This window comes from Ammospiza nelsoni, chromosome 1, assembly GCF_027579445.1.
Source record: "Ammospiza nelsoni isolate bAmmNel1 chromosome 1, bAmmNel1.pri, whole genome shotgun sequence".
Lineage (NCBI taxonomy): Eukaryota > Metazoa > Chordata > Aves > Passeriformes > Passerellidae > Ammospiza > Ammospiza nelsoni.
Genome location: NC_080633.1, coordinates 87,083,981 through 87,111,635, shown reverse-complemented (window position 1 = coordinate 87,111,635; position 27,655 = coordinate 87,083,981). Strand labels below are relative to the sequence as shown.

At 38.9% G+C, this 27,655-nt stretch overlaps 1 protein-coding gene across 4 annotated transcripts in view; it reads right to left on the bottom strand.

Annotated features, from left to right (window-relative positions):
* Nucleotides 1-27,655, bottom strand: part of FHOD3 (formin homology 2 domain containing 3) — a 376,449-nt gene that overhangs the window by 150,243 nt on the left and 198,551 nt on the right. For all 4 annotated transcript variants that reach the window (XM_059470757.1, XM_059470747.1, XM_059470732.1 and 1 more), the window contains exon 6: nt 3,457-3,551. In XM_059470757.1, the coding sequence (XP_059326740.1) occupies nt 3,457-3,551 (95 nt within the window). The remainder of the gene's footprint in view (nt 1-3,456; nt 3,552-27,655) is intronic.

Below are 27,655 nucleotides of genomic sequence, written 5' to 3'. Positions count from 1 at the left end.
TGTCCCATGCTAGCACCAAATGCTAAAAGAAAACTTGGTTGACACCAATATTTCCTATTTACATAATTTGTAGCTTATATAAGATGGTTAGAGCCTTGGTCTGCTGTAGCCCTCTTTTGCATGCCTGCAGCAGCTCACTGCTGACCTCAGTTATGTATTAAAGCTATCTGGAAGCCAACAACATGTAACCATACACCCATAATTGAGTACACACTTGGATGCTTTGTCAAACAGGGAACCACTGATGAATTGCTGCCCATATAACTAATGATGAAATAATAGTAATGTGCATTTACACTGGGATTATGCTGCCAATATTTTATGCCAGGGATGTATGAGCCACTGATGATTGGAAAGCAGTCTACAGGCAGCCTGTGAAAGCCCACTGCCACACCGTGGCGTGGTCATTTATGGTTGGACACAACTTACAAAGAACCAGCAGTGGGCCTAAAAGTCTGGGATGTGCCAGTAATGCTCTTACCTCCACATAATATCACTAAACAATGGTACAGCTACCATACACTTCCAACCTAGTGCCTATAAAATACCAATCTGCAACAAAAGGCTCTTTCTTTGTGTGCCATAGCAAACAAGTCATCTAAGATTAAGTTTTTCCTGCCTTTCAGTTCTTCACCCTGACACAGCTGGTGCCTCTCAACTGGTACAATGACAACAGTGCCAGTGCAGTCACGCCACTGGAATTCCAACTGCCTCCCTAATAAGTTTATTGAGGGCCAACTTAGATAACAGCACTAAAATGACCAACAACTTCTGATAACCCATCAATGTAAGCATTCATTGATGCTCAGCGGGGTAAAACTGCAGTAGAATTAGCAATAGTAAGGAATACAATGGCAAAAATCTGAGGCTTTCAGTAAATTGCTTAGAGTCCTTCTTTGACACTAATTTAAACTTTTATTTCCCACATTTTCCCTCCATCTTTATACAGAAGTATTGCTGGGTGTGTAAAGTGATCTTGGAGCTGGGTACCAAAACCAGAGCTGTTGCAGTACTGAGCATGCCAGCCCCCAAGGTGCTCTGCTGAGCCCGTGTGATGCAACAATCCACTGCTCAAAGTGAGCAAGGGTGACAGAGCCAGCAGCCCCTTGCAAACAGAGCAGAGTAAGCAACAGTGAAGGGGCAAAGCCACTACAGATATTGATAAAACAATAAAAAATATCTGTGGAACAGATTCAACAACCTCCACTGCTAAGTATATTAAACCCAGTCAGAGCTCTTGAGAAGGCAAGAAACTATGTGTCACAGCTGTGGCAGCTGAATAACTATACTCCTCCTGCATCCTATTAGAGGGATTTGTCCCAAGGCTTAATTGGCAGTTTCACTATTCCTTTTTTGCTCAGCAATGTTAACGTATTTTTCATCATCTTTGCTGTGGAAAAGGCACCAGCATAGTCGGGCTGCAACTCAGACTGTAGGTGCATTGCAAATTCCAGGGCTTCATTTTTCACAGAAAGTCAAAACCACCTTTAAGTGAGTAAAGCAGCTGTCCCACCACACTGGCAGTAAGCCTGCCATACCTTTGGTTAACTTCTGGCACACAGACAGGGACTTAGATCTCCTCCAAGACAGTTGAAGAATAATGAAAAAGCAACTTTGATGCTACCTGAAACCAAACTATTCAAAGCACATTGCCTGCATTCCTCAGCTGCAGGCACTGAGCCAGGACATGGAGATAATCATTCAGGCTGGCAATGGGGGAGGGAGAAAGGAGCTTAAGGACCCAAGAGCTGAAGTACTCAGAGCAAGAAAATCTAGAAAGAATTTAATCTGCAAGGTAGCAATACAGTCATGTTTCTCACCCATTCCACTTCCATTATCTGCTTTAAAGAATTAAAATGGTCACGGACATGCAGTATTTTTGTTTCTTTTTTGCTTCTTTATCTGTTCCATAGAAAATGTAGATCTCTATATGAAGCAAATAGTTTCTCTCTCACCTCACACTGCTTTTTACACTGTGGCAACATCCCCTGTTTCAGAAGGACAAATGGCTCAGAGTAATGCCTAGACAGCCCTGGAACATTTTACACTGGGGGAAAAGTATCTCCTTATCTTTTCCCAGTCATGAAGCCTGCCCTTTAAGCCTGAGATTTGATAACTATAATGAACTTACTTTTACTTATCCACCAATATAGGTATGTCGACCCAATATAAATCAGTTCTTTCAATACTGCAGCATCTGTTCTTTGACTTGACAGTCTGCTGCAGCAGCAAAGTTTGCACTTTGTAGAAAAAATTCTAGTTAAAAAAGGACTCCTGGGACATTGAGCTCTTCCTCCTTGTGTTATGAGAGCTATCAGAGGAAAAGGGGAGAGCAGCAGCCTCTCCATGTCACTACAGTACGCAACAGCAGATTTGTGTGACTCAGACACTTGAAACATTCTTGGAAATTTCTTAGTAACTATAACTATGGATTCAACTCCACCAACTACAGCAACTTTTGAGTTGTAAACAACTAGCATACTCTGTTCCAGCTACTGTGTCATACATATCTATCTATGTACAGATCAGCATGGTAAGAGCAGCAGGAGCCCCTGGCAGGCCTTAATAAGCTTCCTAAAGCTCATTAAGAGCCAACAGGCTGGAGCAGGGTACATTTGTGGGTTTACCTATCCCATGGCCCCTCAGAACAGCATGTCAGTAGAATCTGTGTTCTGCTTGCTTTTCAAATTCCAGCAAAGCTGGCCTTAAAGGTAGACTGTGCACTATATAAATCACTATTCCACTGGAAAAGACCTACCCAAGCTACATATATTCCAGCTTTCAACTTTTTGTCTCAGTATGTGGGAACCAGAAAGAATACCCTGCAGGCAGGTACATGACTTTGCCTTCAAGGTCTCTCCACGCAAAAGAAGACTTGACATTAGGATACATTTCTTTGCTAAGAGGGTGGACAAACACTGGAAAAGGCTTACTGGAGAGGTGGGCAAAGTCTCAAACCTGTCAGTGTTTCAGAAGTATTTGGACAACGACCTTCATAAAGTGAGGCTGTCGGGCATTTGGTCTAGATGATTGTTGTAGGTAACTTCCAGTTGAACTTGTGTATTCTACTTTAAGAGGGGGTCACTCTGAACTGTCCTCTCCCAGTGCTCAGCACAGGTGAGCAGCGTAGAATGGTGAATAGAGTGGTTCCAAAGAATGCCTTGGGAACTGCAACTACAAAACCAAAAAACTGACCATTTCTCCATGGTCAAATGCAATGGCAGCGCAGACAGTAATGAGGGCATCTTTGACTTTAAGAGCAGCGTATGTGCTGACAAAAGAGTATAAAAACAGTAGAAGAGAAGTATCAGCTCAATGTGACCTGGTTTCCACAAAGAATATTATGGAATGTTTTAGAGCCTAACACAAAGTCTATTTATACCCTAAAAGCATTAAAAAAAAATGCACTAAAAGAACACCAAAGCCATATAAAATTGGAATATTTGAGAGTCTTACCTTTGAGCCAATAAGCGTGTACAGCCATTGGATGGTTTCATTATGATTTATCACTCCATTCATGCCATCGACGTAAAGCATTATCTGGCCCAAGGCTATTGCAAAGGAAAGAGAGAAAATATAATTAGAGCTGGTGAAGACTTTTTATAATTTTAAGCATTGCTGACAATTTTCTCTGAGCAGGGTTTACCAGAGAAGTCGGGAGCTCAACTAATGAAAGATATATTGGGCAAGATTGTGCTGGATTAAATCCTGGGGAAACTTCACAAACTTTACTGACTTATTCTGAAAATATAACTGTGAATTTCATCCAGAGACAAGCCCAAACACTTGTTCTTTCCTAGAAGATGGTGTATTTTATGCTCCCCAAATCTGCAAACAGTACTTTACACATGGCTTACTGTCACAATGGTTCCTTCAGCTACAGTGCTTTTTATATTATGAGCCAAGACTCTCACCATTTGTTTCAGCACCATATATAATGTTTGGAATTAGTATATTTGGATTGACAGTTTCAGTGAATTCCAGTGATATGAAATTAAAGCTGGACAATTAACATCAATAAGGACATCAACTATTCACTACTGCACAGTGCTCTCTTGAAAAGGATTGTTACATTTTACTGAGAAAATACAGAAAAAGCAAAGCATGGTTATAGCAAAGAAGTGTCTTTATTAATTTATCCTAAAGCTTTTACAACAGCATTAAAAATATACTAGTAAAATATTTCATAACAGTAATTTCATAGTTTGCAATTGTGATAATATGAGACTTTCAAGAGACAACAGCAATTAAATCTTTTCTGACTGATAAGGACAGACATTTTTTGTAAGGATTATGAAAAGTGAATTAGTACAATCCATCTATCATCTTCAAAAGTTTCCACTGTTAGATCTTCTGCTTTTTAGCAGGAGATCAAAGCACAGTGGGATGAAAAAGAAATCGCTGATGTAACACCTTTTAGCACAGCCTGTTGGCATAACAACTCAATTATTTAACGAACAGCCTGATGAGCCCCTAGAACACTGCTTTATGGGGGGGAAAAAAAGGAAAAATAAGGGTGAGGATAATTATCACACCTTTGCACAGGTTGTGTGCAGTGCAGCGTCATTTACCTTGAGGGCAGATTTTCAAAGACATGTATGCTAGGCAAGCACTTCGGTACCCCAATAGCCAAATAGCTTAACAGTCATTCTTGCACCATCTGCTCCTTTTCCCTTTGGTCTAGTTGGTCAATTTATAGTTAAAAACCTGAGGTACTATTTTTACATTCTTTATCTCATCTGTCACAAAAAGCTAGAAGGAAAGCCACACTCAGTAAATGCCACACAATCAATGAAGACTGAGAAAAAGCTGGCAAGAGAGCTCTGACACAGAGATAACATGTCTCCTAGGCAAGCATTGCCACTGGAGTATGCCAGGCACTCTCTGCTCCTCCTCTCCAGGAAACAATCACTCAGCACCCTCTGAAGACATGTCTCTCAGGTGAATAAAATCAGGTGGGAGGGACACAGGCCCAAGTGTTATGGCAAAATAAAAGATGTAAGTCAGCAGTAAAAAGAGATATGAATTACACTACCTGAATAAATGGCTGCTTTGAAGCATTTCATTGCAGGTAGAGGAAATGCTACTATCCCAGCAGTAATCAGAGAAAGTTCTTAATTCTTGTTTTTACTTCCTTTCAATGCTGAAAAGATTTGGCACTGGATCAGGATGAGATCCAGTCATGATAAGGTCAACAAATCCATTTTTTTCCCCTTGCAAATTCTTTGGTTAGGGGTGAAGTGCTTTAATTTGAATTTAAAGCAAATGTGAAACAAATTTAAGTCTTAGAGCATGCTTTCCAAATTAATATAGAAATCAAAGACAACAAAAATTTTGCTTTAAAAAGCATGTACACAACACAAAATTAGTCCACTGCTTATACTTAAGACTAATTAGACAGGAAGGTTAAGTGAGATCTGGCATGCATTTGTTTTCAGCCTGTTAGATGTGACTCTTTATAACAGCAATATGTTAAGGCAAATTAGTAGACCTTAGAAAGAAGCCAAAAAAATGTTTTAGGGATTCTTTAAAACACAAGAAAAAAACCACTCCCATTGCTGCTTGAACTAGTGGCCAATAAGTTTCACAGGGCAAGGAATGATAAACAACGCTATCAAACAACCAAGATGTAAACACTTATGTGTCCACGTCCAAGTCACATCTCCAGCAGTTATCTGCCACACATGAAGCTGTCAGCTGCTGCCAAACCTTGGTGTGGATCTTCATACTGCTATTTGCTGTCTTCAGGGGTCAGAAAAATGGGACAAGATAGGTATGGTTGAGGAAAAATCTGTTTTCATTAAGAGATAGAGTAAGATAAGGAGAATTTGTACTTTGTACAAAGCTGAAGCCCCATAAATTCTTAGGAAAAGAAGGCCAGAAGAAGATCTGAAAGGAGGAGAATGATGGTTTTCATACCCCATCAAGTTTCTGTGCTGAGCAAGAACAGGTATTTCCTTTACCATAACCACACCACACCGCCAAAATGGAAGACACCACCAAAAACACCAGTGTAGAAGCAGGCTGGAAGTCCTTGGGCCCTTCCAGGCCTTGGGTCTGGCTGAGTAAGACACAGCAGTTTGGCACTAAAAGGAGACTGACAGAGGACATTTTACATTCTTTGAAGCTTTTCTACCTAACTGCTATCTCACCTCCCACCCACAGCCATACTCTGCTGAAATGGCTGCGGCTGAAGCGCAAGCTCCACGCATCCAGCACGCTCACACATCCACCACCAACATCCAGGGCCCCAACAAGGGTGGGCAGCCTCACCTGCAAGGCAGTTTGGAAGGCCAATCTACGCCAAAATAATTTAGGTTCACATTCGTCTGTGCCTTTAACCAAACTTTTTTTTCTTCTTTACCAAAAAACGAGGAGGCTATTTAATCCATTTAATCCCATCCCTCAGCTAACTGGAATTCTTTCTGGAAGTATATCAACAACCTACTTGTATTAGGAAAGTTTACTATTGTGCAACAAGGGGCTGGGAGAGGGGAGTTTAAATACGAAGCAGACCTAATTTGGAATTTCTTTGTTCTCACTACCCTTGTCAAACCCTTAATCTTATATGAAAGTAGTCTGTGACTTTACCCATAGCTATTTTCAAGTGGAAAATTGATGGATTTCTTAGGAAAGGCTTAGGCTAGAAAAGGAGAGACCAGCCAGAAAGCTCAGAGATTTCTGTGAAATAAGAGGTTTAAGAAAGCCTCTAAAAACTTGCCAATATTGGCACTGATACTCTCCTGGGATATAAAGTTTATAGGACCAAAGAGGAAAAGCTCTAGCACAAAACATCATCACAATGAACATCACTTAAACCTAAAGTCTCTTTATCCCACCCAGACTGGAAAAAGCTTCAAAGCTGCTCCTTGCCCAGGCATGCACCTGCTTCTCTAGTCTTCTCTGCTTCTATTTTACCACAAGACTGACTTAGAGAAAACAAAATCACTGAATGAGCAGAAAATCTATTTTCTTACAATTTCCCATGAGTCAAACCCCTTCTCATGATGTCAAAAATTATGGCAGGGATGCCTTTTCTGATTGCATTTGTTTCCACCAGAATAAGCAAAATGTACAGCGTGAAGCAGGCCAAAGACCTTGTCACTGCAGGTTTCACTCCCAAGAAAGCTTTGGGCCCAAGTTCTTCAGTTCATACCCAGTAGCTGTGGTGCATGACATGTGCTGCAACATGCAGCTACATGCCTCTACAACTACAGGCAGGTGTGCACAACAGACAATGGTGATGAAACTAATGGGGAAGAAGAACCAGCTGCTAAAACTCATATTTTCATTGCTAGCTAAACTCTTACCATCATCAGTGAGAAATCAAGGGTCTGTGTGATTGCATTAATTACATTTGAAAACTGACTGCTAGTTTCGGTATGCTATCCTGGGCACCAAAAAGGCTTACTCCATCAAAGCAAACCTCGTGATGAAGAAAAACCCCATGTCAAGTGAGGGATCCCATAAAGGAGATAATGCAGTGACCTAATATACTGCTATAGAGCTACTAGTATACTACTACTACTACTAGATGGTAATTCTGAAGAAAACAACCATATTCCAAAACTTCTTTCTTGGTGTTTTCTCATTAGAGAGAGGCAAGATCCCAGCTACCAAGTGGCACCATCTTGAACACAAAATCTCCAACTCAGCTCAGCCTCCATACGCTAGATGTCAGAAGCTGCTACTTTTGCTTGTAGCACATTCCCACCATGCTTGCATGCCCACCCTCCAAACAGAGCTTATTGTCTCTATAAAATCCAAGAATATTTCATTTCCCTGATGGTAAATCATTATTAAATACAACTTCTATACCATCCAGCTACTTGAAAATTAGTAAAATCACAGCAGAGCTCCTTCTTCTAAGAGGTCACATCAGATAAAACAGATGACTTGGACTCTCCACTGCTTCTGAAAAGGATCTTACAAAGCAACACTGTGGCAAACCTCATGACTCACACTCAGTCCACATCACTAGAACCACCTAAAATTTGTGTGTTTGGGGTTGGTTTTGTTTTTTTCCTGTTACAATTTGTATGGGTTGGTTTAAGCTTCAGTGAAAAATCTGCTATTTATAGAGCTATTCTCATTTCTTTACTATTGTTGACTCTATATGTAATGTCACCCAGAAGCTGAAAACAATCTTGTTCCTGGCCACAAGTGCATGAATATTTTGTTTCTTATCAAATATTTTAAAATCCCAAATCTTTTAAGTTTGCATTTTTGCCCTCTCTTCATTTGTTCTTTCTATTATAACACACATCATGGTTGAAACAGGCTAAGGAATTAATATTCAGAACTCCCATATTAACCACAGGCTGAACTTCTATTACACAAGAACTGAACTTTCTCAGAAAAATCACATCGAAGAACTAATGCTATGAACCAAAGCTGCAAAACCATTTCTGAACAGAGGTCAATGCATTAAATTGCTATTATACTTCAGAAGTTCTTATGCTGGTCAATGCATAAGAACTTATGCTACTTTCAACTCAAACTTTTTGTCTTACGCTCTTTGAGAACTTGTGCAAGCCAGTTTCAGACTTAAAGCATTACTCAAAGTTCAAATCTTTTGCAGAGACAGTGAGTTCCCAAATCAAACTCCATCTTAATTTTTCCCTCTGTCTACTTTACAGAGAACACATAGAGACATCAAAAGTCTACCACCACAGAAACATTCTACAGGGGAATTTTCTCCTCTCCATGTTTGCTTTGCCACCCTTTTCCTCTGGTGTTTTTGCCTTTAAAACAGGACCCAGCCAAGTCAAAGGGGACACAGCACCTTTATTCAGCTGACAAGTTTCATCAAAAGCTTATCATTATACACACCATGAAGCACCTGTGGCAGTGGAGAGTCCCAACAGAGCCAAAGCAGTTTCTTTTCCAGGATTTCTTCTGTGCTATTTTAGAAAATTTAATTGAGTGCAAAGAAACAATGGACTCTCACTTGAGTCTGCCAGCAGTTACACTACTGAAGGCCTTTTTATATGAATTAAAACCTGGCTTACATTTATGCATTATAAAAGGTTTGCATGATTCATCATAATTGTTTTAATAATTATTTTATGTTGCAGCACTCCAGTTTTAAATGCACTATGTTCTAGCATGTTTTACAAGATTAATAACATAGCAATGTAAAATTAACTGGGTACTACTTATATGGCAATAGGTAAAAATATTTCCTCATGAAGAATAAATGTCTAATTAAAATACCTTATTTATAAGTGAGCAACTATAGCTGAGAACTGGAATGCTATTTTGCAAGCTGACTAGAAGCATGGAAGAATGAAAAAAAAAGAAAGAAAGGAACAAAAGGAAGAATTAAAGAAAGGAAGAAGATTGGAAAAAAAGACAAAAGAAATGAATATGAAAGGTTGAGTAGATGGTTTTAAAAGATGCTTATTCATCCTCAGTGCTTCATGAAGCAAAATGCATTCAGAAAAAGAGGTGTGGTAGCCTGTAATTAAAATTATGCATATGCAGATATAGAGCTGAAATAAGGCAGCTCCTCCTTAATGGAGTCAATACTGGCTGTAACACTAAATAATCTTCATCCAATTTATATATGAAGTTGAGTATTTTTCTTAAGAACTGAGATTTTTTTTTTTTAGTTTTAAAGCATTTCTTGAGGAGACTTCCTCACTGGCCCTCAGAACTTAAATTCTGAGGGAGCAGGACATGATAACGAGATTGCCAGATTTTCTTGTGAAGGTGAGCTATTCTGCAAAAGCACCATAACTGAGCAGGACATTGCCCATGCAAACACTGAAGACTTATCTCCGATAAACTGACCTCACCTCCTAGCTATGGACTCCTGCAATGAGCATTGATGCTGCAGCCAGTGAGAAGTGGCTTCATTTCAGGGCAGAAATTAGAGTCTATTTCAGGATTAGGTCTCTCTTCTTATCTTTAAATGTATTTTAAACTCTTTATACTGGATTTATCATGCTAGAGGCTGCCTAGCCCAACCTGTCGCTCAAACTAGGAAAATGCAGAGCAGGGTATTCATGACTCTGTACATCTGGGTGTTGAATATAGCTCCAGGTTGCTGCTCAGCCTCTCTGGGCAACCTGTGCCAGTGCTCAGACACCCTCACAGGATTTTTTTATTAATTTTTTAAGTTTAAATCAAATTTCCTGTATTTCAGCTAGTGCCCATGGCAGGCCTCTTGTCTTTTATTGTGCATCTCTGAAATCTGGCTCCATTCTTACTCTCCCAATCATATATTCAGTCCCTTTCATAACATTGAAATTTAATTAAACTGAATTTAAACTGAAGATTAATACACAGTCAAGAAACCAAAACTACACATTAAGCTAGAAGTCTCAAAAAGAAAAAAAAAAAAAAACTTTAATTTTGGAGTAAAACAAGGAAATTTAGTGAGCCTCCCAAGTTTAGAAGTGATACCTTAGTGCTTCTATCTGGGAGCTGATTGAGTAATTTAGTCTGGCAATGTGATGGATTTCAAGGCCTTTCCCTCTCCATTAATCATTATGAACATAAGCCTTCTGTCTGTGTAAACAATACTAATCCTGACTTTGAAGGTACAAAGAAGGAAACACAAACCAAGCTTTGCAGAATGGAAAAGATAATTTCTGTAGCTCCCTTTCCTGAGCTCCTCAGACACCTATTTACCCTGCACAAAGAAAGGTCCTGCAGGTGCAAGCTGTCTTTTATCAATCATTATCAATTACATACAGCACATCAGTTTGGAATTCCAGCATCTGCTTTACATGCCAAAACCTGAGCTTTGAGAATGAACTCAGCCTTTGGATTGAGAAACACTGTAGGGTCAGAAATGGGTTTGGAAGAAAATGCAATCAGGACTCAGTATCAGCAAAAAGCACAGGTTATTTTGATTGTTGGACTCTGTGTGTTGCTGCACCTGGGGCAAAGAAAAGTATGAGGGAATACATGGAATTTTTTTTTTCTATTATATATCAGCAGGATTTTGCTCACTGCAAGTAGGCTGCCAGTGACTATGGAAAAAAGAACACTGTCATGGGGTTCCTGCCTTCTCTGGCAAGTAAAGAATTGTGGCACAGCTAGGCTATTTAACAAATGGACTAACACTAGAGCAGAGGAAGGACATATGGTAGGGTAAAAGCGTTCACATACCGAACATTTTTAGTCATCAACAGTGTTTCTTCTTAGTACAACTGTAAACCTTCCAAAATGAAACCTGTGGTTTCAAAGTGAGCAAGTGATAAATTCTCACTGACAGCTTTTCCCCCCTGTTTCTCTTGGGGGAGAAGGCATACTTTCAAATATTTATTTTTTTCTTAAAAGTAAAGAAGATTCTCAGGGAAGCAAAAGGGGGAAATTCAACAATTCCAAGCATTATTGTATTCCTCTTATTACAGAAATATTATACTACATTCCTATAATTTAATAATTTATAATATTCATATTTCCATACAATTCTTATTAGAGAACTATATTATTGTATTTTTATTCTTCTTATTAGAGGACTACAAGAATAAAAAAATAAGATAAAAAACTGTGCCAGTCAAAATGTCAAGCATTGCCCAGCTCCACAAGCACAGCCTTTGTAAAGCATAACATTGACCAATGATTTCTTGCTGTTGTGTAGCAACAAATTGGTGATATCATGAGAGCTAGTGTTCTCCTAGATAGCACTTCTTTGTCTTCTAAGCTCAACTTCATTCTCTGAGGTCCAGCCCCGGGCAGGTAAACATGGGCTCAGTTTGGCATCCTGGGATAACAGCGTTGCAATCAGTATGGTTGCTAAATACACTTAAACCAGGGTTTAGCAGAGAGGCTTACAGAGAGTTGCAATGATTTCCAGGGGCATGTAAATTTACCTCTGCTGCTCCCATGCCAACAGCCAGTCTCCAAAATTCATGTATTGTGGCATTCATTCAATAAACCTGGACCCCTAAAACATGACACAAACTATATGCCTGAGGAACAGAGAAGCTGTGAAAGAAAGATGAACGAAAACCACTGAAAACAGTAATCGTACCACTTATGTTTTACTTCGCTTCTCACGGAGTGTTTTGCAGGAAACAAAGCATGTTGCCAAAAATGACTCTCAGAAAGCCATCCGATTTTGAGTTAAATTCATACACTGTTTATTCTAGCCATTAGAATAAGGTATGTTTGGGGAATACCAGGGTAGAGATGCACTGAGAATAAAAATACAAGTAAAATTCTGCAGCTATTTACTTCAATATAAAGCTGTTTTCTTAATTCTCACATAGTTCCTTCACCTGGAGATGCATTCCAAACACAGCTCCCTCTTCTTCCAATGTGAGGTACCACATGTGTAAAGCACAATAAAAGAAAAATTAAGAAGCACTACAAAAACTTTATGTAGAATCACTTTTGTAATTTCTTGTTACTTAAGTTACAACATATTTGAGACAAATCCAGAAGTTCCTAGAAAGGGATCCATTGGCTTTCATTATCTCAGCAGACCAGAATGCAACGAGTGCACACACAGCACAGACGCATTAAGATGATTTCAAGGCACTTGAGTAGTGTTTGAAATATTAGTGTCAAAAAAGATAAAGAAGTTCTGCTTTTTAAAAGGATGCTTTTTAGTGTAAACTTGAGACTTCAATGCGTTTATCATCTTGAAACCAACTGATTTGAAGAGCACCGTAGAGCAGCACAGAAAGTCATATTTTTCTTAACTGTATTCCAGACCATCCAAAATCCTTGAATAAAAGTTTCCTCCCCTGCTCAAGAAGGACCGACTCAAGGGCAGAAATCAGTAGGATAAACAAGAACTGACTATGCCTTAAATTCAGCAACTAAATTAAAATAGTTTTTAACAAACTGGATAAAAAAAATGTCTGTTCAAAGCAAAGGCAAGACTGTAAGTAAGGCTTTCTCACAGCACCCCAGCCTCTTCAGCATACTGTGTTGGCTAAAAATGAATTAAACCAAATGGCCTGAAAATAAAAGCTCTTTGAAACAAGATCTCTGTCTCTTATCTACTGAGGAATAGATCCCAACATCCAATGATTTTATGAAAAAGATTGCATCTGTCACTTTTTATTCATTTATCCGTCTTAAAACCAATAGTGAGTGTATCTTTCTAATTTTCTTTATTGTAATTATACCATGACAGATGCTGAAACTAAATTCCTGATATACTTTTCAGATATTTATTGCTCTTCAGCATGCTCAGCCTGTCTCTAACGTTTCAGATAGACTCTACCCTGCAGTAATGTGCATGCCATTAAAGAATTCACTTTCATCTCTTGAATTTATGCTTGTTAGGGCAAATTAATGAAAGACTCTATTCTTTAAGTACTGGCTAAACAAAGCCAAAGTCAGCACTAGAAAGCAAACCAATACAACACTTCATTAAATGTGCTTTTTATTTCTTCTTTTTTCAAGTATGTCTGCTGCTATGTGAAATTTAGGGTTATACAGTCTCCTTCCAAATCTCACAGTAAAGAATGTCTCAAGCCACAAGTTCATACCTCCCATTTGAAGTGGACTTCCCATGAGAAAGGTGCAGGGAAGAGACATAATTACAAATCCCTTTAAGTACAGAGCTCACACTCTCCCAAAATATTGACTGAAAATGCTGTTTTGTGTCTCTGCTCATTCATCTCAGATAATGAGCAAAGATTCCTTCCAAATTAACTGTAATTCTCTTCTAATCCCTCTATTCTTTTTTTCCCCCCCTTCAGCATGGTGATAGTGAGAACTCCTTTGAATTCTGAATCCCACCTTATTACAGCAATGCTTTGAGAGAAACATAACAAAATCACTGGTGTCATGCTCAGACTTCTCTGCTCTCTGACTTCAATAGGTGGACAGCTAAGCACAACACACACCGGTCCTGTTTTTTTGCTTTCTCAAAATTTGCAGTTGACATTTACAAAAAAAAAATTATTTCTAATTTCTGATTGCAAGAAAGACAGAATAGAGAATCTTTGCTTTGAAATTTATTTCCTTAGCATATAAAAAAATTAATAAAATCGATTCAAGAAAAAAATAAGTATTTGGGGGCATAAGCTTCATTTGACCAAAGAATGTAAGGTCTGCCATTGGTAACCACTTGTCATCCATGTGGTGGCAGGGAGAGATAATCATGTAATAGCTGAATATGAAGATGAATGTGGTGCTTTTTTCAGGTTTGACCATCTACATTTTTAATTTATCAGTAACCCTGTAAATGAGAAATGCAGTTGAATAACCATATTTTATTTATAGAGAATATTTTTAGGTGATTTTATTCCTTTTGCTGATTATTCTGTGATTCAGTGATCACAGTATTATTGGTAATCCTCACATAAACCAAGCAGGTTTCCATGACTGTATTATTGGTCAGCACTCCCTTAGCAGGCATTACTGCATGGTTATAGGATCCAGGATAACAACACTGAAGAAGACGGTGCAGAGACAATTTGGAGACAGCAAGTGTTTTACAGCTCCTTGTGTTAGTTCAGAGCAAGGTTACTGAGCTCTGCTGTATGACCAATAACATCAGGCTCCACATAGAAGCAGCTAAATTACTTCCAGACCCAAACCAGTCCTGGAAGTATCACGGACACTTCTGCACAACACTCCTCCAGTAAGTGATGTGGCCTGAACCCAAACCATCTGTGCATAACTGGAGTAGAAGGCTATGCATCTATGGAATAATTAGTCCACAAACAAGAAAAATCCATCATGGGCAATTAGCTGTTTCTGGGTACTAAGAAAGAAGTTAAAAGAACATTAGGTACACAAAATTCAAGCACTTGAAACTTCAAGAAATGCCAGAGTTAAGATTCCTGGAGAAAACTTTGTTCAGCCTACTCTGTGCACAAACTTAACTACGTCAAAATCAATTTCAAGAAACATTATTCCTGAGCTTTGGAGTACTTCCTCACTCAGAGTAAGTGCTGCAAAGTACTGTCTATAAAGCACTCTCTCACTGTGTGGTCCTAGGAAATTTTTAGTGCAAACCTGCTGTGAAGACAGAATATTTCATTTCCTGCAGGATGATGTTCATCAATACAGTGAGTGCTTCACGGGTCTGAATACTTTTTCTGCATAGCACATTGATGAATAGTAAAGAAACTACTCTGTCCTGGAGAGAAGTTGGGGCTTCCACTAGCTCTGGAGGTCACATCTGAGACACCTGATAATCTGACTTGTATTTGAGAATACCTTTTGGTATAATAGTACTTGGAGTTTAGGTTAAGCTCTGCACAGTACAGTCTCAGATTGGCCCCCCAGAAAACAATAAACACTCCTTGACAGGGAACATAATTATACTTTCTGACAAGTTGAGCTGAAATTACTTGCCTAGCAAGTACAATACATTCTAATGCTGTGGCAGAGGTTCAGTTAAAACCTCTCTCCTGCTATGTCAGGAACCTTAAAATGTGTAGTACCACCAGCCCTTTGCTCTCCTTGAACTTCAAGGACTGGCAGCCTTATTTCTAATGTCTGCAAAACTTGGCTTTATAAACATTCTAATCCTTTAAGTGTTGGATTCAATGATCCTTGTGGGTCCCTTCCAACTCAGAATATTCTTTGTAAGCTGCTTTTTTGTTAGATTGGTTTGTTTTGATTTTGAGGGGAAAAAAAGATGTCTGTAAAAGAATCCCTCATCACACTCATCATGTGTAAGTGGAATGAAACTGTGACGCTCATCACACTGGGTTTTGCCATTTAATTTAATGGAACAAATACTTTTCCCATTAACTTTTTACACACTCTAAAGCAACAAGCAAATCTACAAGCTACTTCTGGTTTCTGATAGAAGTCACATTGACAGAAGTTGCTTCAACAGACATGATTTAAAAAGTTCAGGACACCATTGCAACAATACTTGGAGCTTGAAGAAGCAAGAGTCATTTCAGATGGGCTGCAATTCAACATATCTAGAGGTATTTGGCTGATCAGTTTTGATACCCCTGAGCTTCCACAAAACACCATCCACCATGCACAGCTTTGTCACCCTCCAATTTATTCTCTGGATTTGGGACACCTTCTCTCTTCACTCATGTTTCTCAACAGCAACACTGATAAATGTCACAAAATGCCAAAGCTTTCTCATACCCTGCTGAACCCTAAGAGAATGATGAGCATCCTGCTGCTCTACACAACAAATTCTGGCAAGTGGAGATTATGAGATAGGGAGAGACAACAGACCTCTGATCTGCTCTAAGCTACTGTTCCTTGAGGCTACTGCTCTGGTGCCTCCTAGTTGTCCTGCATGGGCATCCTTAGCTCCAAGCATCTATTCAAAGTACATCTCACCTTCTTTTAGGGCTGGTATCTGTATGTCTGGAAGAATGCTGTTAACAATATGATCACTGTTACTATACAGAACAACCTCTTTTAACAAAAGATTATTAAACAAAATCGGGTAAATTACTTGCTTGTGAAATGAAATGGGTGTATGCTGTCTTCAGCCTTTCTCCTCTTCATAAAATCACGCCTACTTTCTCTAGAATTGTTACTTAGGAATGAAGTAATTAATTAGAGAAATATTTTAATTAATCTCATCCCTTCTGACTGCTCAAGGCCAAAGGGTGATTTTTATCAGAGCATACAGACCATCCACAACAGTTTTTCACTTTTCACCCAGTACAAATAATGCAAAAGTTAAAAAGTAAATAAAACGCCTGAGTTGCTTTATTGGTGTAGAATATAAAGTGGAAATAAAATACACTCATTTTGATTCACTGCTTGATCTACAGGAATTTATGTTAGCACAAAGTGTAAAAGCAACTAAAATCTTTAAAGCCAGTAATTCACATTTCACAGTTGGACAGAAGAAAAAGTAAAAGCAAACAACAGTTATCTGCTAAATGAGGATGGCTGCTTGCTACTGTGAAAAAAAATTTCAGAGCTTTACTAAATCAACACTGCAGTACTATAGCTGATATAAACCTGCAAAAAATTATTTTACAACCATTACATAATAAATTGCACTCAACTGTTTCGCATCTTCAAAATAAAGTATTCAGACTCCAAAATACCACTCTGTGTGAACTTTTGAGAGCTCCATTTTTGCATATCAACTTGGGAAAATGCTTCTAAATTGGTTACATAAATACATTGCCTACAATGCATCCAATCCAAGTGACCTTACAAATAGAAATAAAATATGAAGTGACGAGACAAAGAATCAACATTGCTGGTACAAGCACTAAAAAAATAAAGTCTATTCTTTTCTGCCTCCCATAATTTAATTTCAAGTTTAACATACAGAAAGGCTCAGAGCCAGAATTCTTATCCAAACTACATAAATCCATAGGCAAACTCTCCATACTATATGGTCCTGTCCCCATAAAACCTTGCAATTCTTCCTAATGGTGCTTTCCAGCAGGAAAAACTACTAGAGAGCTCTATTTTCTCACCAAATCTTTCATCAATCTTTTCCTACCATATCTTTTCTTAGAAGAATGAATACCCTTCCTTGTAATATGTTTATCAAATGAAATGGAAACAAGCCCCCAAACCCAAAGTGAACTCTACAGCAGCAGTGTACCCCACACTGCTGCTGAGGCTGCCTCTGAGAAAGACCCAATTAATTCCCTTATTCCCTTCCTGAATTCCTGAGCAGGGTCAAAGGGAGGCAACACCATTTACCACCACACAACCTATTTAAGACAGCTGGTCCAGCTAATAATGTAAACATGGTAACACCTTGGAAAGGTCAATCAGAGGAATGGAAGCATTAGCAAAGCAATTAATTTTTGGGTTGACCACATGCATATTTCCCTCTTACTTTACTCTCCTCCCTTCCTTCCCTTACCTTCTTAAAGGAAACATAAGGAAGAATTTTCACTCATCAAAACACAAATTTTCAAAAGGTGAGAGATGGAATTTTCTCAAACATTGAAAATGCCTTATTTTCTTGGGGTGATTTCCAGCACAATATTTTATTTATCTGTTGCCAAAAGAAACACCTTTTCATTTTCTCATTAGTCAAAGGGCTTTAAGAACACACTTGAGGGAAATGATCCAACTAACAAAACAAATAAAACCTTTCCCTGCACTTCACATGCTCCATGAAAAGTGGACACTTCATGGAAACAGCACTGGTAGAGCTATCTGTTCAACCTGAGGTGTGTTTACTATCTCCTTAACAATCATCATAAACCATTCATCAATGCACATGGAAAAACTGTAGATTCTCTTCATTTATCTATCTATCATTCCGTTCTTCTACCATTCTATTGTTTTTCAGTAAAGTGAAACTCGAGGAAAAGGAAAAAAAATGGTCTAAACTCATCAGATTCAACGGTCTCCTTTCATTTCTCTGAGGGTTTAATTACATGACATTTCATAAAGCTGGAGAGTAAAATGCAAACCAGAGACAGAGCAAGGCACCAGAGCCCCAGGTGGATTTCCAAGGTCACACTGCGCTTGCCTGCCCTCCAAGCCCTTGAGAGCTATAAAGCTGAAATCAGATACTGCTACATTTACCTCCTGTCTTCTTTCACCACCTTTTTTTCTTAAATCTAGACTGCCAACTTTAACAAGCCTTCTATGTGCATCACACACCATACACATTCCTCATCTAATTGACATGAAGAATATGGAGCTTATGGAAGGAAGAGCTCAAAGACTAGAGATGTGACATAGTCTCTGTAGAACTGCCATAGTGCTTTCCTGTTTGAGCTTTTGTACTGTGTTTTTTCTTTGCACAACCAGTCACAAACACTCCAGATCTAGCAAGACTGGCCAGGACCCATGTAAGGAATTGTGCCTTCCACATAGGGTAATCTTTTCCCTTTGGTTTTCCAAACTCACCTACATTAGCACCTACAATTACAATTAAGCAAATAAACTTCAGAGATATGGAAGATTAGGAAGTATTCAAATGCAGATTAAATGCATTATTGCAGTGTAAACTACTTCTACCAGGTCACTTCCACAGTTCAGCAATGCTTTTTATTTTCTCTGAACTGTGCGTTAACATGCTTGGGTATTTTTGTGCACATATCCTTGCTTTTAAATACACAACAAGTTTACAGATGTATATCTGCAGATAAAACTACTTAACTGTATGTATTTGAATGCACATCTCTCTCTCTCAAAATTCTTACAGTATTGTAAAAAATAGGTCATTTCATGATAAATGCTTTCATATCTGTATAATTAGTTTTTTAAAGGATTGCTGTTTATTTGAAAGATTTTGTAGAAATAATGCTTAAAAAGCCCTGACCTTCACAGTGGTTTCAGAGTTCTATTTTTACAACAAAATGCATAGTACAAACAACAGGCAACATTGCCTTGTTAAAGGTCCAAGATAATGATGTATGGGGAAAGAAAAGGAAATGTTTCACACCACTTTCACCACCAGTTCCTACTAGAATATATAATTTCAGTGCCTGAAGAGGTAAAACCCAAAGAGCAAAAGAAAATTCCTAAATCTAGCCTCCCTTCAATGAAGTAGAAATACTTACCTCTTTTTTCTTCCCAATTTGACAAAGTTTATCAAGGTTAAATTTGAAATCACTCACTCCTTACAACAATTTCACAGTATTTAGTGAAAGAACAGTGCTTCTGCAGCTTTCATTTTCAGAGTTGCCATGCAAGGTATCTTTATAGCCTGAATTTTGAACAGCAAAATGTCAATCCAATTAAAGTCATAACTAATGTGAATCTTAAAGTAAACAAAAGAGAGTCAACTGCCACAAGAAGTTTCTAAAATCAAATGAAGGCATATGAAAACATGTGAGCAACACCTGTAATTTCTCACTTTAAAGAGGCCTAAATAAACGAGATAATATGAGATACCAAGTAATGATTTCTTGTTGCAGTCTGCATGACTTATCAGCACTCAGTGCTGGAAAGCAGGATTTTGTGTTGTGTGATCTGTCTCATTCAAAGTAGGAAGCCTGGCAGAACAGACAGTAACATGAACAGAGCACTAACACCATTTTAATTCCATGATAATTTAGTCTGGATGCTTTTAAAATGTGCAATAGAAAGGTCTGAGGTAGAGAATCAGCTTTCATTTTTACAAGTCTCTTTTTGCTTAAGGGGACCCAAGACTTCTAGACAAGAGCTGTATTTTGAGACCAAAAATTTAGCATTTCTGACACAGAGAACATCAACCATATATATAACCCTGGACAAGTAGTCCACAGCTCTCCAGCCAGAACAGTGATAGCTGCATTAGGCTATGAACCAAAACCACACTGAAAAAAGGTAGGGACTAGTGGATTTCCACTGTATTAGGAATACCTGCAGGACAACAGCACCTCCAGATTCTTAGGAGGCAAACTCAAAGCAGTTCAAACCCCAAGGGGCAGAATGGGTTACCCATGGTAATAAGGATGGCAAGAAGAGCATTTTGCCTTGTTTCTCAGTTTGTAGGACATCTGTAGGACACTAGAGCGCTTCACCCTCCTTGGATTTTGGATCTCAAAATCCTGAGTAGAACTGGATTCAAAAGAATGGGTGTCAATTTTCCTTTGCCTTGAGCAATAAGATTTCTTTCAATACTATTGCTCGTGAAAAGAGTTAGGTGTCAAATAAAATGGAACCTAGCTGTAATCTAGGTCTCACAACATGAATAACTTAATCTGATAACAGAAAGCAAACTTGTAACAACTGTAATCCTGCTTCAGATATGAGTACTTAGAAAAATGTGTATGAATTCCTGAGGATATCTACCACCCTCCTCTCTGACGCACTCTAATACAAATATTATACCTATTATGCACAGTGCCATTATTTTGAAAGCATTTACAAGTTCATTGGCTTGCTTTAGATGAATTTTACACTTACTTCCCAGCAGTCATCTCTCAAAGTATGGCTTTAGGTACCTAAGATTCTCTGGCTACTCTCCTGAAACATATGAATAAAAACCAGGCTTTCCTCTTCATGGTTTTCTTGAGCAGTCTGTCAGTCACCCAGTGGCCCTAAGGAACTTACCTTCTTCATTTAGCTAAGTGAAATGCTGAAAAGCGTATATACTTCATCTCTGTTCCTTTTTCCAAAGAAGAGAAGAAAAATATTAGCTAAGACATTCTTCCCTTTCTTTACCCAGTCTAATAAAATCTGTGGCATCTTCTGAGAAATAACTCCAGGAACAGAGTGACAGCCCACACAACCTTAATATGAGCATCTTCCTAAGGCAGCAGACTAGTAAAGGATTCAAACAGCCAGAACGTTGCTTCCCTTTGAAAAACACAGGCTGGGTTAGACTGTGGCAACAAAATGAAGAGACAAAGCTGAAAGCGTGGTACTTATCACTGGAGATGTGGAAGACCTGTGGCAACCAACTGCTGCTCTGATCCATCTCTTTTGCAGCAGCTGCAAAGAGAGTTCCCCAGGTCACTTCCCAGCTGTCCTTCCTATTTGCAGCTTCCTCCTCCTCATCCAGCAGCAGAAAGCCCTGCTGCTTCTGCCCTCAGGCAGCATAAACCAGTTCTGATCACAATGGAGAGAAGCCTGAAGTGTTAGAAATATGGAATGTTTTGGGTTGGAAAGGACCTTAAAAATCATCTTCCAAACCCACTGGCATGGGCAGGGATACCTTCCTCTAAACCAGGTTACTCAAAGCCCCATCTAACCTTGCCATCAACACTTCCAGGGACAGGACATCCACAATTTCTCTGCGAAACCTGTTCCAGTGTCTCACCATTGTCATTAAAGAATGCTTTCCTGATATCTAATCTAAATCTACCCTCTTTCAGTTTGAAGCAATTCCCCCCATGTCCTATCCCTACATGTCCCCATAAAAAAATCCCTCTCTTGCAGGCCCTGGGTAGGTACTGGAAGGTGCTCTAAGGTGTCCTCAGAGCCTTCTCTTCTCCAGACTGAACAGCCCAAGCTCTCTCAGCCTGTCTGCATAGGAGAGGTGCTGCAGCCCTATGAGCCTCTCCATGGCCCTAGTCTGAACTCACTTCACCAGGCCAACCTCTTTCTGGTGTTGGAGGCTCCAGAGTCGGATGCAGCACTCCAGGTGAGGTCTCATGAGTGCAGAGTAGGGGGCGGAACCATCTCTGTTGGCCTTCTGACTCCTTTGGATGCAGACCAGGACGCAGTTAGCTTTCTGGGCTGCGAGCACACATTGCCAGATCATGTTGAGTGTGTTTTCTATGCATGTTTGACAGAATACTGTGAATATATAATTTTGCCTACAAACTTAAATAAAAATTAGAAAAAGGGAATATATTAGCATAAGGTTTTGCAGATGGTCACATTGAAACAGCTAGAGTCAAAAGTGCCTTACTTGAAATCAACCCCCAAGCCCGTAACAGCAGAAAGCAACCATAGCTGTCTCAGACAAGTCACTGGAGCAAGAATTCCATTTGCACTCTGAAACAGCCAATGCCATCGCTGGAAGATGTTTTCCCTCTCCCACTCAAGGGTACCATTTAAATTTCTACTGCTGTATCTGTTTATGCATGCCCATGAATAAATGGATCAAGAACTGAAAGAATTTCAGACCCAACAAATTAATAGGAAACTAGTGAATTTAACACATTCTGGACAAGTGGAGTGGATGGTGTGGAATATGGGAACAAACAGCAATAGTGCAGAAGGACAGGAAGGGAATGACATTTTGTTCTGCTTGTTTGGAACAGCAAACTAATGCTTTCCCTATGTTCTTCCAAATGGACTAGAGGCAGCAGAGGCTGTCTTTTCACTGACAGACATATAGAATAGCCTCCACTGTTGCAAAGAGATGCCAAAGGAAAGCTTAATGCCTGTTACAGTGGAAATATTGCTTTGTAAAAGCCAAGCTGTCTCTATGATTTTATTTTGCTGGATCTTATCTGCTGGCAGTAATGGTGATGTAAAGAAGATGTGAATCATCAAGAAGAGGAAATTAAAAACTGAAATTTTCTTTTCTTTGCCTAAAAGCTCTCTGAATTTCATTTGATGGGGAAAATAAGACAAAAAAAAAAAAGTTCCCAAAAAATATAACATGCTATGTTCTTCATTAGCAGCATGAAGAATATAGATTTAAAATTCTTTCAAGTTATTAGCTAGCACATATAAAAAAGGCCTCAAACACAATGTGGTTCTCGTCGTGAACACAAGTGTTGAGAGAAAACCAGAAATGCAAAACAAAAATAATCAATCACTATACTTAGAGAAATCATAGTCCTATGTATTGTATACAATAAGACATCTACTGGATTTTCTTTATGTATAGTAATGCGTTTGCATTCTCACAGGGTAACACAGAAATCTGTTTTAATCTAAAAGTTTAAAAAAACCCTTATAAATAAACATGAAAGAACACAAATGAAAAATAAGCTCTTCAGCTAAAGCAGCACTGCATTATCCTGATTATTTTTAACAAACTTCAGAGAACCTACATAAAAAAGCTCTTGTGTTTCATGGCTTCTTCTGAAAAGAAAAATTGCCAGTAAATGTCAATACAACATGCAGAAAAAATAAAGATGATTTTTTCAATATGAACATATTTATCAAGATTGCTGTGTTTACTTTTAATTATTTAAGATTCTGGACCAAATCTGTGTTTCACACACACATGTCAAGAGTTAACTCCTACTCATGTCAGTACAATAAATAAAAGCACAATCAAGCCCTTCAGATCTTAACCTACTTTGAAATAAAACTCGTAAATTACTACTGGTAAGAACCATCCTGTTTTACAACATTTAAAGCCATAACTGAGAGACTTGGTTATCATGCACACACCTTGTACCTGTGTACTGAAGCAGCTCTTTCAAGAGCCATTTGCAATAAGAAGAAAGATTATTTCTTGTACCATCACCTTATAAGGAGCAGTAACCTATTTATGTTGTAACTCCACAGCAACCTGTTTACGTTTTAACTTCAAGATCATGTTTGGAGTGATGTCATTAGCAGACAATCTCCTCCATGCTTCTTGGTCTTTTGACTGCAGAGTAAAACTTAGAAATATTATATCTCTTCCATGCAGAAATCATTCTGAAAATGCAGAGAATCCAGTACATTTAATTTCCAATAATTCAGTGTTACGTAAGCTTACCTTACAACTTAAGGCATTGGTGTTTACCATGCTCTCCCTCAGTTACACACAAAGGCTAGAGTAGTCACAACACTGTTTCCCTGACAATTGCAAGTGCAGAATGGGGGAAGAACTCATAAATAAAAGAAAGAATATGTGTTGCCTTATTCATATTGACCACATATCAAGAAGTTTCAGATTCTTGAGAGTAACCATTAGATATTCTTCAAGTACTCATGCAGTATTTGAGTGTTTCACATTTTATCCTTACAGCTTATGAGGAATAAGCTTCAGTCACTCAAGTTCAGACTGCTTTCCTGGCCCAAATACATCATACACATCCATCCATCCATCTATCTATCCATCCATGTTGTACCTGGCCTTGTCTGAAACAAGCGCATGATACCAAATGCCAGTAGTGAAATATTTCAGGATAGAAAAAGCTCAAACAAAAGCTCCAACATATTTTCTTTCTGCCACAACCTTTGCAAGGGGATGCATCCAAGAACAGCCCTTGGTGGGTAACCACAGCCTAACATCTAAGTGTAACCAAGAAATATATTTTGATTCACATCTGCAAAAAGGCTGTCAATATTTCCACCATAATTTAGCTCGCATGAAGTTCTAGTACCACGGAGGACAGAGGTTGCTTAAGGTCAGTGGTTGATCATTGTGGTCAAATGAAGTGGCACATAAAGAGTGCAGGCTATGACTTCCTGAAATTCACTCACACAGGCATTCAAAAAAGGTTTTCTCAGCACCATCTGGGAAACAGTCCAAGAGAGGACTCCATGAACACCTGCAGTTCTTTCTCAAGTCTACAGGCAGGAGTAGATTTTTCTAATCTCTCAGCATTTGAAGAGCCTTGAGTAGCTCTGAACCAAACAATCGCACAGGAGTACTGAATCTGGAATGCCTGTGAGAAAAGGCTCAGGAGGATTCAGCTGTTTTACATGCACTCAATAATAACTGATTTGGCACCAACTGTGAAGGCTTACAATGGCGTTTTCCAATGAGGCTGTTAAAACCCCAAGTCCTCAGCAGGCTGTGGCTGAGCTGCCCCTGTCCATGGTACTCAAATAAGGAGCTCCAGGCCAACACAGGTCTCTGTGTGCAATGACTTTGGGTTTAGGTGGCACATCCAGCCTCTCTGGTTGTCAGGTTTGGAACACATGCACTACGGTTTTGTTGGCAAAAAGCTGACTTTGCTGGCATAGTCTGGTGAATAGGATTCAGGTTTGCTCTTCTGAAAGATCTACTCAGGTCTTCCTTCAACTGAGGCAATGAGGCCAAACCCCCCTTGAAATAACAATTCTGCCAACAAAAATGCCAGTCAGGGAAAGCGAGTGAGCCCAGCCCTTGACAATGCACAGCTTTGGGTATCATTCAGTTCCAGTGGGACGCAGTACAGAACACAGACCTTTTTTTTGACCAAGTCCTGTGGGGCAGGCAGACCCCTGTCCTAACCGGTCTGATAGTCTCAAGTATGCAAGAACAGTTGTATGTACTCATCAGAGATCCAGGAGACCTGATTTTGCAGGTGGTCCAAATGTCCTTCCCAACTTATTCTTCTAGATCCTTCCCAACTTGTTCTTTCAGAATCAGCATGGCTAAAGATACGTATTACACAGGGATGGTTATTTCTATAGTGTGTGTCCAATTACTATTACATATTACAAAGCAGGCTCCTAATCTGATGTTCTTTCACACATTGCTGTTCCTGCTTGCCTAGAGAGGCCTAGGGAAAGGTGAAATTCACAGTATATAACCTGGACACCTAATACAGGAGCTCAGTCTTCCTGAGCCCTTAAAACCAAAGGGATAGTCTTGCCCTTTAATTAGGTGATTCAGGGAACCATTACACCCACTAAAAACATAACGATGCCATGCTTTTTGACTATAGCACTGTCTATGCCTATCGACTGCAACAACAATCATGTCACATCATCAGAATTTCTAAAGCCTGAAAACATGAAGCCCAGGTATCTATGCTCTCTGATTTTCAAGCTCAGGAGCAGAAGACAGGGGTTTGTCTCTCTTTCCTCATCTCATCCAGTCTTCAAATGCATACCAAATGCAATGTAAGTCACTGAAAAACAAATGCTTTTCTTAAAGGTAACTACATACCAGCTTATTCAGCCTCTTCAAGGAGAGACAGATGAGACTCATTGTTTGAGGGAAATGACCACCAATATTTACTGAGACTCTCCACAACCAATGGGTTTCCTGTCAGAACTGAGGAAGCCTACAGATCCAAAGTGGTTTCTGCCAAGTTCCCTCAACTGGACATGAGGAAGAGTTCCAATTAAAATGAAAGAAATTCCATCAAATACTCAAGACTTTCCATGTGACACTATAAGTTCAGACACAAACTCATGACTTCACATGAAAAAAACTGAGAAACAAAAGATAACAAGAGATATCAAACAAACTACTAATCAAGGAGCAAATCCAGTTCAGTCACAAGTGTGTACCCCAGTACACTCGAGGAGTCCACCTAACTACTTGAGACAAGGTAACTGGAATTAGGTGAGAGGAATTCTATCTTGTAATGTAACTAAAAGGTGTTATCATTTTATCACAAAAGTTCCATACCTTCTTAGTGATTTCTCATGGACATCCCCTCACAGCACAGCCAACAAACTCCAACTCTCCCCTCACCCAGCTCACCCACTCTTTTATAGCACTCATCCTTATTAGACACAGCTGTGGCCTGTTAAGGGCAGGCCTGTTTCTAATCTTTGGTGATTAGTACAGCTGCAACTCCTCAGGTGTGAGATTACCTTCTACTATCTTTATTTTCTTACATTCTATCACCCCAACAAAAAGGGATTATTTTATACTTCCTACATCTTTAACTTTCATTATATATTCCAAGGGATTGATATAAAGGCAAGATTCCAACACACATTTCTGATAAACATATACCTCTCCATCAGGCCTTGCTCTACTAATTCATGATGAAGATACTACACAAGAACTCAACATTAAAACACTAAATTAAAAAAAAAAGTCAGTTCTTTGTAGGCAAAATCCAAACAATTACACTCTCAGTGTAACTGATTCAGTAGTCACCCCATCAAATCACATTACTACAGCTAAAGATCAGAGTAAAGCAACACAAGCCATTTCATCCTTGTAGCCAATAAAGCAATAGTTTCCTATTTTCAACATTTGAAGTGAGCCATCAGCCTCAGAATGACACAGAAATTGAAGGCATCCCTCATATGGGACAGTCTGCTTGCTTCTAAAATAGCCTGTTAGTTCCCATGAAAACAATCCAGGATTTAGCTGTCCATCATTTCCTCAAGTTCTAGGTTTGAACTGAAAGTTTCCCTGTGGTGTTTGAATTACAACACTTTCTTTTTTTCATGGAAAATTTCCAAAATTTATTACATTTGGGGTGGGTTTCTAAAAGGCAGGAAGAAAAAGGAGGAAGAGAACTTATCACTGAAATTGAAAATACTTCTAAGAATATTTTCAGAAAGATGAATATTTTGGGAATATGAGCTCTTTGGAATACTCAGAAAAGCTATAGCCTCATGTCAGTGAAAAAGTTCATACAGAAAACATTAAAATGTGCCCAAACTTTGTGTGATTATAAGGTTTTGAAATAGCTGTTTGACACTTGCAACAGCCTCTACTGAATATATATAATAAGCTGAAATTTCTGTAAACTCAATTCTTGAAGCTCAAAATATGGCCATAAAGCTCCCAGCTGCTGCCTTCCAAGGAAGGCCA